Raw genomic sequence first — 10519 nt, forward strand, 5'->3', positions numbered from 1 at the left:
GGTGACTCACTGGGATGCTGTGGGCTGTGTGCCCACCCAACGTGGGAGCAGCTCTCCCTGCCCAGCTCAAATCATCCCAGAAATACCCCATCCCAATGGCATTGCCACTGGGACAAGCATTGGTGTGCAGGGCAGGATCCGTGGAGGCACCTCCACCAGTGCACAGACCCCTGGGCTTCATGGCACGGTCCTCAGGCTCAGCTCCCACTTCAATCCATCCAACAGCAAACCCAAGCCCACTATCCCTGCTGTCTGGTGATGAGGGGAGGATAACTTACTTTACTTTGCAGCTGATAAGCTCCCTGGCTCAGGTGAAGGAGCAGGATGTCCAGCCTCAGCAGGGTGGGGGGACTTGTCACAGTCTGAGATTCTCTGCCCTTCACCTTCGCTGCTTTTCTTGTCTCATGAAGGTGAAGGCCACAGACGCGGATGAAGGCATTAATGGGAGAGTTTGGTACCGGATTGTCAAGGGTAAGTCCAGGTGCCCCCTTGTGCATCGGTGGGTTTGTACCAGGCTCTGGCAGCCACATGTGCAGCCTCAGGAGGTTGTGCTCTCCATCCTTTTGTACTTTGCAGCCCACAGAAACATTTCCCCCACCCCTAAGCAGAATTCCAGCATTAGTGGTAATTGCTGGGGGATGATTTGTTGAGGATGGACAATAGATAGAATCCTAGAATTGCAGAATGGTTTGAGTAGGAAAGAACCTTAAGGACCACCTCATTCCAATTCCCTGACATAAGCAGGGACACCTTCCACTAGCCCAGGTTGCTCCAAGCCCTGTCCAACCTGGCCTGGGACACTTCCAGGGATGGGGCAGCCACAGCTTCTCTGGACAACCTGTGCCAGGGCCTCCCCACCCTCACAGGGAAGAATTTCTTCCCAATATCCCATCTAACTCTGCCCTCTGGCAGTGGGAAGCCATTTTCCCTCTTGTCCTGTCCCTTCAGACCCTTCATCAAAGTCCCTCTCCAGTTCTCTTGGAGCCCCTCTAGGCACTGGAAGGGGCTCTAATGTCTTCCCAGAGCCTTCTCTTCTCCAGGCTGAACACCCCCAGCTCTCTCAGCCTGGCTCCTTAGCAGAGGTACTCCAGACCTTGGAGTGTCTTCATGGCCTCCTCTCGACTCACCCCAGCAGGTCCATGTTGTTCTTATTTGATGAGATTCTGTAACTCCTCCTGGCTTGTCCCAGGGCCAAACCCTGATGTAACTGAGCCTGATGTAGCAGGAGGTGGTGGGGCTGGGGTTGTGCTCAGTAATCTTCCTCTAGAATAGCCCCTTGGGGAGGGCTCAGTGTGTCACCAGGATGGATGTAAGGGCAGCGGGCAACATCCCTCTCGTTTTTTCTCCCCCTGCCAGGAAACGAGCACAACCACTTCCGCATCAACCCCAGCACCGGGCTGGTGATGCGCGGTGTGCGGCACCTGGACCGGGAGCAGAACTCCTCTCACGTCCTGGAGGTGGAGGCCTACAACACAGAGCAGGGACCCATGAGGAGCTCCGTGCGGGTAAGCACCTCACAGCCACCGAGGGCTGGACAGCAGGGGAGTCTGTGCAAAATATTTAGGATGCTTTCCAGCCCTGGCAGTTGTGCAGGAAATTAGAGAGAGTTGACATGGAAATGCTGACGGAAAGTCTCCGAGGGCTGCCTGTGGGTGGAGAAGATCTTGTTAAGGGGTTTTTGGTTTTTTTTTTTTCTTTTTTCCTGTGACATTTTGGCACAATGAAGCTGCTAAGTGGGCTGCAATCACTGTCAGAGGGAGTCTCTTGTCTCACCTGCTCGCCCGGTGAGATGCAGGTCTGCTGCTGGGAGGAAAAGCTGGGCCTTAGCCTGCTGAAAACTGTGTCTCCTGGCCAGGCATCTATTTAAATAATCCAGTGGTGATAATCTTTAGCCATGACACACCAGCTTCCCATGGTTCCCACCGACCCAGTCCTCCAGTTGCATCTATTTTTAGACTCAGTGATGGGATGGGCTCTGGCCGAGTGTGACATGCCAACAGCACCAGCAGCAGGCAGAAAACCAGGAGGAGAAAACAGGTTCCCTGGGGAAACTGCATCTCGACCTACTGAACTTTGAGCAAAATTTCCCACTGAGTCACCAGCATTTCTGTGTTGTGGGGTCTCCAAGGTTATGAGCAGGGGATCCCAAAGGACAGAGGAATTGATGTACCCAGTGTACCTCCCTCCCACCAGGGAAGGACTGAGTCACTCCGACCACAGGGCTTGTTTAAATTTGTGATGTTAAACCGTTTGTGTTCAGTCTCCATCACGTGGTGTTTATAGAAGAGATTATCATAGAATCCTAGAATGGTTAGGGTTGGAAGGGACCTTAAAGCTCTTCTCATTCCAACCCTCCCCTCCCCCCTCCCCATGGTCAGGGACATCATCCACTAGACCAGGTTCCTCCATGCCCCATCCAGCCCGGCCTTGAACACCCTGAAATGTTTCTCCACAAACACCACGAAGGACGTATTTTCCCCTCACCAGTGTAAGCTGGGTGAGGGCTCACAAGCTTGCCCGGCTCACCCGTGGGCTCTCTGGGGGGTTCCACAGGTGATCGTGTATGTGGAGGACGTCAATGACGAGGTGCCGGTGTTCACCCAGCGCCAGTACAACCGCCTGGGGCTGCGGGAGACGGCCGGGATTGGCACCTCAGTGGCAGTGGTCCGGGCCACCGACCGGGACACAGGTAGGCAGGTGGGGGTGAGACACACCCAGTGTGGGGGGGAGCAGTGAAATCAGCCACTGCATGGATCCCGGCATGGCTGGCCTGAAATCCACACGTGGGATGGGCTCTGCTCCGTGGTGAGAGTTGGCACCGGTGGCGCCCACCTCTTCAGGGTGCTTGGTCCAGCCAGGGTGGTCCAGCCAGCTCTGTGGTTCCTGCTCCCTCCCCAGGGAATGGTGGTCTGGTGAACTACAAAATCGTGTCGGGCGCAGAAGGGAAGTTTGAGATTGATGAGAGCACGGGCCTCATCACGACGATAGAGTACCTGGACTACGAGACCAAAACCAGCTACCTGATGAATGTCTCTGCCACGGACCAAGCGCCCCCCAACAACCAGGGCTTCTGCAGCGTGTACGTCAGCCTGCAGAACGAGCTGGATGAGGCCGTGCAGTTCTCCAACAGCAGCTACGAGGCTGTGATCATGGAGAACATCCCCCTGGGCTCCGAGGTGCTCCGAGTCCAGGCTCGCTCCATCGACAACCTCAACCAGATCACCTACAAGTTTGACCCCAACACCAATGCCCAAGCGCTCTCCCTCTTCAAAATCAATGGGATCACTGTAAGTAGCCACAGCGTGGTCCCTCCTGGCTTGGCTGTGCACCACGAATGTTGATGTTGGTGGCCAACACAACTGTTTTTCATCCTTGGCAGGGTGTGATCACAGTCAAAGGCCAGGTGGATCGAGAGAAAGGGGATTTCTACACCTTGACAGTGGTGGCTGATGATGGAGGACCAAAGATTGACTCCACGGTGGTGAGTAGCATCTCCCCACTTCCCCACCATCCTCTGTCAAGCTCAGATCACCTTCCTCTTCCTCTAGCATGGGACAGCGTGTCCTCCCCGCTCCAGCTTTCAGGGCCTGGAAACCTTGATCTGGGGGGAAACCAGCTAAAACAGTTTCAAGGGAGGTAAATTTAGGGGCCTTGAAACACTTTGTGGTTTGTGTTTAACAGGGTTATATTTGGCAGCTGAGCAGGGGGTGATTTGCATTTCTCTGTCAGGGCAGGAGGCACATCGGGTGCAGGGCCAGCCCACAGGTCCCAGCAGCTGTGCTCTCCACACACTGCCCTGCCCTTGTCTGGATCTCTCCCAGGGCGAGGGGCAAATCTACCAACCTTATCTAGAAAAAAACCAAAAAGATGCACCAACAGAGGAGCCCCTGAATCACTGCGGAGGGGTACCTGTGGCTCCTGACACTGCTGTGGTGGGATGCAGGGTTAACCCACACCTCCTCATCCCCCACTAACTCCTCGTTCTTTGTGTTCTCTGTTTCCCCCTCTGCTCTCCTCCAACAGAAGGTAAGCATGTCCGTCGTGCTGGCATCACCCTGGGGACCAGAATCCATTCCAAACTCCACACTGAGCTGCGGGGAGGGATCAGGGTGGACGTCTCCATCCCCGTTCCACCAGCACCAGCCTCTCTGACATCCCCCAGGACGTGGTGCAGCTCCTGTGAGCCATCCTGCTGCTGCGAGCGGAATCGCAGTGCCCTGATCCTCCACTTGGGACAGCAGCTGCCGGATCCGTCCTGGTGGCTGAATGAGCTCTCCCTGCTCCTGGCTCTCTGTTTTTAATTCGGCAGCAACAATAACTGAATCACCCCAAGGCGCACAACTCACTCCCGGCTTCCTCCCGGGATGTTGTCCTATTCAGCCTGGCTGCACCTGGGAGCTTGGGGCACCCATAAATAAATCCCCAGGAACAGAAAGGCTCTTCCTCTCTCATTTCTGTGTCCCCTTGCAGCACTTTGATTACAAACTCGATGAGAGCATTTCCTCTGGCTAATTGTGGCCGAGGTAGCCAGGTCCCCTCAAAGCATCTTGTGCCCAGGTGTCTTTTCCCAGGAGGGAGCTCAGGTCTCCTCTATACCCAGCTTGCCCTGGTTGATTTAAACGTGCTCAGCTCTGCCTTCCTTGTGCCTGTTGAACTTCAAAGCCAACCCTGCCTGACCCTGATGCTGTGAGCTCGGATGAAATCACTGCTTGTGAAAAGCTTAGCAGGAAAGGGTCACCCTGCAGCAGCCTGAGCTGCTCTGTGCCCAGCTATTTGGAGGATAAAAAGCAAGGGATGCTCCACAGAACAAACTACCACTTGAGAGCTGCAGCAGCCTTTTACTGTTTCTCCAGCCTCCAAGCATCCCTCCTCCTCCTCCTCCTCCTCTGCAGGCAGGGATGTAACTTCAGCCCCTGGGCTCAAATAGCTGTGTCATTCCGTGGTGGGTTGAAGATGTGCCAAGGTGTCAGGGTGACAGGTGAGCAGGGGGCCAGCTCCTGTCTGTGCCCCACCTGAGCCCCGTGCATGCCCACAGGTGACTATCACAGTCCTGGATGAGAATGACAACAGCCCCCAGTTCGACATCACCTCGGACTCGTCCGTCAGCGTGGCCGAGGACAGCGCCGTCGGCAGGAGGGTGGCCGTGGTCCTGGCCCGAGATCCAGATGCAGGCAGGAACGGGCAGGTAGGGACACGTTTGGACAAAGCTCTTGGGCACATGGTGTGATTCCTGGCGTTTTCCTGTGCACGACCAGGAGCTGGACTCGATGATCCTTGTGGATCCCTTCCAACTCAGGATATTCTACAATGAGGCTGGCACAGCAGTCGTGAAGCTGCCTATGAGGCTGTGGTACTATTTCACTGACACAGAAATACCTCCACTAGCATCTTCCCACCCCTTCCCCTCTGCATCCCTGTGACAGCAAACTCTGGTCATTGATGCCAGCGGTTTTTGTGGGGTTTGTGCAGTTTCCCCAGTCAGAACCTGCAGCACAAAAGGAAAAACATTTTCTTTGGGCTCTGGGGCAAAGAGCTCTGCAGGACACGTGTTGAAAGGAGCCCAGCAATCTGAAAACCAGCTGTGGTCTCTCCAGCCATGGGAGCCAGCAGTGAGGTCCTTGGCAGGCTGAACAGGAAGCTTGCTGACATTTGTTATTTTCATTACCACACAGACAGGCATTAATGAGGTCCCGTCACCCCCAATGACAAAAATTGCTGACAACGTAGGAGCTGCGGGGTCAGATGGGTGCTATGGGGTGGCTGCAATAAGCCAGCACACCTGTGGGTCCCAGTTCATTGGACCCTCTAAGAAAGCTCAAAGACTTCTTGAGGTGATGCTGGGTTTATTTTTGTAGGGTCCCTTTTGTCTCCTCACAGCATCACTTTGCTTGCCCTGTCTTTCTTTCCCTGTGATGTTTCCAGGTGACTTTCTCGCTGACATCAGGGAACATTGGCCGGGCTTTTGAGATCCGTACCACCAACAACACCTATGGTGAGGTGTTTGTGGCACGGCCATTGGACCGGGAGCTGCTAGATCACTACACCTTACGGGTGAGCACCAAACCTCCCTAGGCTTCTTCTGGTTTGAGCAGCGAGGCTGTTTTCTTGGAGCTGTGAGCTTCAAAATAGCAGTTTTTTGAAAATCCACCCCCACCTGCAGATCCAAGCATCGGATGGCGGTGTGCCTCCCCGGAGGAAAGAGCACACCCTGCGAGTCAACATCCTTGATATCAATGACAACCCCCCTGTCATTGACAGCCCCTTTGGCTACAACGTGAGCGTGAGCGAGGTGAGCACCCAGCCCTTCTCCTCTCTTCTTCCACCCTCCCAAGGGGAAATGCATCTCACCACCTTGGGTGATTTCAGGGTAGGTGAGCCCTTGCAAACCTCACCTTGGGTCATTTAAGGATTGGTGACCTGTTGCTGTCCTCACCTTGGGTGATCTAAGGGTTGGTGACCCCTTGAAAACCCTCACTGGTGATGGACTCCTAGTTCTGGGCTAGGAAAAAGCTCTGCAGGCAACTTAAGCCTGTGAGGCTGGAGGGACCAGCCGGAAGAAGAAGTTGCTACACACCCATGGAAATGCCGCTGAAGTGACACAAGAGGCAGCACAGTGCAGAATAGGAATAGCTTTCAGGAAGCAGCTTGGCAAGGGCTAGATAATGAAGCAATAAAACACAATCAGGCATGAGGAAAGACAACTTATTTCCTGACAGTTTAATTCCTGGACTGGAGGGGGGGGATTCTCAATTTGGTGATGAAAAATGAAATGTGAGTAATAGCCAGTGCCACTTAGCTGTGAGGAACTGCTGCTCATGATTTATAGCTTCACATTAAGGTTATTGCCCTGTTAGGGTTTTCTTATCTATTTAATACGTGTTCAGAGCTGGTTGAAGAACAGAATTTCTGTTTTGATTTCCTCCATAATGGGACTATCCAAAAATAATTAGCCGAGCTCCGAGTCCATTACACAGCCTTCACCTCTGCACACACAGTGGGTTTTATGCCCTTCCAGGCTGTGCCAGACTAGATAAGACCTAATGTGCAGCTTTCTGCTGAGCTGCTGGGTGTTGGGGCAGCAAGTCTGGGCCTCAAGCACCTCAGTGCCTGGAAAACCCCTCTCTGTATATTGGAATTATGTTATTAATCAGCTATTGTATATGTGATGAGGCTAATGTTGCATATCTCTGCGGCTCACCCCGGCGTCTCGCCCTGCAGAACGTCGGCGGTGGCACGGCGGTGGCCCAGGTACGCGCCACCGACCGGGACATCGGCCTCAACAGTGTCCTGTCCTACTACATCACCCATGGGAATGAGGACCTGACGTTCCGCATGGACCGTGTCACCGGCGAGATCGCCACCCGCCCCTCCCCGCCCGACCGCGAGCGGAAGAGCTTCTACAGCCTCGTGGTCACTGTCGAGGATGAGGGCAACCCCTCCCTGTCGGTGAGCCACCAGAATGGGCCTTCGGGGGGGAAGATGGGGCTGGGCAGCACTATGGGAGCAAGCTCAGTACTGAAACACCGAGCGTGGAAGAGTGGAAAAGGCACAGGCTATGATGTTCTGGGGTGCGACTCGGGGTCCAAATCTCCTGTGCACAGATTTGGCTCAGGGCATCCTTTGGTGCCTGGTCCTGCAGGATCCTCTCATGCAGTCGTTCATTGAGCTCTGTCTCCCATCTCTAAACGCCAAAAATGTCACGAGCACCCCGATGGGAAAACGTGCCGGCGGCTGCAGGAGTTGTCCTGCTCACAGGCTCTCTGTGGGCTGAGTCTGGAAGGTCTCCAGATGTTGTCCACCCATCTCAGCACTGGAAGTGGCTGGAGCAGCAGCTGGACCGTGGTTCCATTCACTGTGGGCTGACGTGTGCCTGCTGTGGTCCTTGTGAGTGAGAACTCTGGTAAATTTGACAAGGGCCTGGAGTGACAGGACAAGGGACATTGGCTTCAAACGGACAGAGGGCAGGGTTAGATGACATATCAGTAAGAAATTTCTTTCCTGTGAGGGTGGGGAGGCCCTGGCACAGGTTGCCCAGAGAAGCTGTGGCTGCCCCATCCCTGGAAGTGTTCAAGGCCAGGTTGGATGGGGCTTGGAGCAACCTGGGCTAGTGGAAGGTGTCCCTGCCTGTGGCAGGGGGTGGAACTGGGTGAGCTTTAAGGTCCCTTTCATTCCAAACCATTCTAGAATTCTGTGATTAATTACCACTGTAGCCATTGTAGTCCACACCTTGTGAGATTGGAGGAGCTCATTAGTCATGTTGCTGCCATCCAGAGTGTCCTGCCCACGGTGAGCAGGGTCTGAGCACATGTTTGGGGCTGATACAAGACCCCATCCATCATCCTGTGGTCTGGGGAGGTGACTGTCTTGCTCTGTTCATTATTTGTGCCTCTAAGGAGGATTCTGGCGTGACAGAGTCAAAAGAGCAAATACCGTCAGGAGCATTTTCCAGCCCTTCTAACCCCAAGTCTCTGCAGGGAGGTGAGTGAGCACCTATGTGCACAAAGAAGCCCAAATGGTGAGATAGGCTGACACCCTGCATGACACTGCCATCCTTTCCCCCCCACCCCTCCACCTGCTATCTCTCACCATCTCTCTGCTCTCCCAACAGAGCTCTGACTGCAATACACTTTCAGGAAACAGGTCACAGCCAGCAGTGCAAACTGGCTGTGATTCTCACTTCAGGCTTTGCACTCTCAGCTCCTCCCTCCTGGGTAGTTCACACTCCTGCTTCTACATCAACATCTTTTCCATAAGCTGTGTTGTCACTGAGGGTTAAATCTAGGTAAGTTTCTTCCCCCAGGATGAGAGAAGGCAGCTTCTGGTCACTGCAGCACCCAATTACACCAGCTCCTCCTTGTCCCCATCACCCCAATACCACCAGCTCCTCCTTGTCACCATCACCTCGGCACTGTGGGAACATCACTGATGGTGCCGTGCTGAGGAATGCCCTGTGCCGAGCCGGAAAATCCCATTGCCATGGCAATGCCCTCTTGCCTTCCCAGTGCCAGAGAGGACAAGTGGCACAGCTTGTCGCTTCCCGCTGCAGAAGTGGGGTCCCAACAGCCCTGCGTGTCCTCGGGGGTTCTGCTGTGTGACCACCACATCACTGGCACAAGTTATGCCAACACTGGCAATCCAAATCCCACCATGCTGAAGTGAAACAAAGCACCCAGTGACCCGATTCCTGAGTGGGGAGAAGAGTTTTGGCCTGTTTCAGAGCTTGAGGACACTTAGGTCTTGTGAAAGGCAGTCCGGCGTGTCGCTTGGTGCCTGCTGGCCTCACGCCTGGGTGGTGAAATGATGTCTGTCAGGGGTTTGTTGGCTGCCAAAAATTATGGTTTCACAAGTAGGTCCAGGCTGATGCAACAGTGCACAAAAGGGGAAAATTGTTTGTAATTTGTCCACGTGCTTTTGAGATTTGACCTTCTGAGTGGGGAGAGGCAGAGAGGACAGAGCTGGGAGAGGACTTGGAAGTCCCACGATGATCTGGGATACCTAGGACAGCAATGGAGCGTAGAAGACTAGCCAAGAGGATGCTCTTGGGAGCTGGAAATGCAGGGACAAAAGGATAAAATGCTGGTGATTAAAGGAAAATGTTTACCCCAAAAAGCATTGCAGGGAAGAAAACCTTCCCAAGCTGGTGAGCTACAACTGGAAGGTCTTGGTGTCTGTGGGAATTGCAGGAACCACCTGCAACCATCATTTCTTCTCTCCTCTAGAAGTCTTTAGTTTTTCTTCTGGCAAGTTTTCCAGGTGGGAAACAGTCCCTGATGCCACTCAGTGCCCCAACATGCCGCACCAGTGCTTCTGGCAGAGCATGGCTGCTCGGCTCACCTTTGCCTGCAGCACTGCATATCCCGAAAAATGAGATTCCTGCTGCACAGAGCAAAACCTGTTTCCGACAAAGCTTTATTCTGTCATCAAACAATGCATTCGTTAGCAACCAGAGGGACTTGGAGAGGGTTTCAAAGCGGTTAGGGCCCGGGGGCAGTCAGAATCCTGGAGTGCCTTTCCAGCTGCAGCTGCTGGGACAGGGAGAAGGAAGGGAGAGGGAAGCGCCGGAGGCACTGGGAAAGCTTCCCCAGCAGAGTCAGTAAGGGACTGAGCCGTGGGTGGCAATAAAGCCCCAGTCCTGTGCTCAGGAAGTTACATCCGAGGTATGGGGGGGTGGGGGGTGCTGCCTTCTCCTTCATCCCTGAACCATCTTGAAGTTGCTCTTGCTGAAGCCAATGCTGGATTAATCACATCCTGCAGCAGCTCAGTGTGTCCCCAAGCCCATTCCAGAGGCAAACGCTGTTTCCTCCAGCCCATAGTGTGGGAATTGGGGTGCTGCCGGGGATGCTCTGCCCTGGCACGCTGCCTGGTACAGCTACTGCTCAGGTCTGACACTGTTTTGATATGACTAATGTTTTTGTTTGTCTCGTGGTGATTTTTTTAACCACTTTACAGCAAAAACAGAAGCAAGAGAGGGAAAAAAAACCAAAACCAAACACACTCTTGGAGAAACAGTGTCTACCAC

General features: G+C 54.0%; 1 protein-coding gene across 1 annotated transcript in view; it reads left to right on the forward strand.

Moving 5' to 3' along the window:
• Positions 1-10519, forward strand: part of CDH23 (cadherin related 23) — a 193116-nt gene that overhangs the window by 152954 nt on the left and 29643 nt on the right. The window contains exons 28-37 of the mRNA XM_017826156.1: positions 411-471; positions 1357-1505; positions 2554-2689; positions 2899-3287; positions 3380-3481; positions 4024-4026; positions 5036-5185; positions 5923-6051; positions 6161-6289; positions 7219-7446. Coding sequence (XP_017681645.1) covers positions 411-471; positions 1357-1505; positions 2554-2689; positions 2899-3287; positions 3380-3481; positions 4024-4026; positions 5036-5185; positions 5923-6051; positions 6161-6289; positions 7219-7446 — 1476 coding nt within the window. The remainder of the gene's footprint in view (positions 1-410; positions 472-1356; positions 1506-2553; positions 2690-2898; positions 3288-3379; positions 3482-4023; positions 4027-5035; positions 5186-5922; positions 6052-6160; positions 6290-7218; positions 7447-10519) is intronic.

This window comes from Lepidothrix coronata, unplaced genomic scaffold (assembly GCF_001604755.1).
Source record: "Lepidothrix coronata isolate B3197 unplaced genomic scaffold, Lepidothrix_coronata-1.0 Scaffold124, whole genome shotgun sequence".
Taxonomy (NCBI): Eukaryota; Metazoa; Chordata; class Aves; order Passeriformes; family Pipridae; genus Lepidothrix; species Lepidothrix coronata.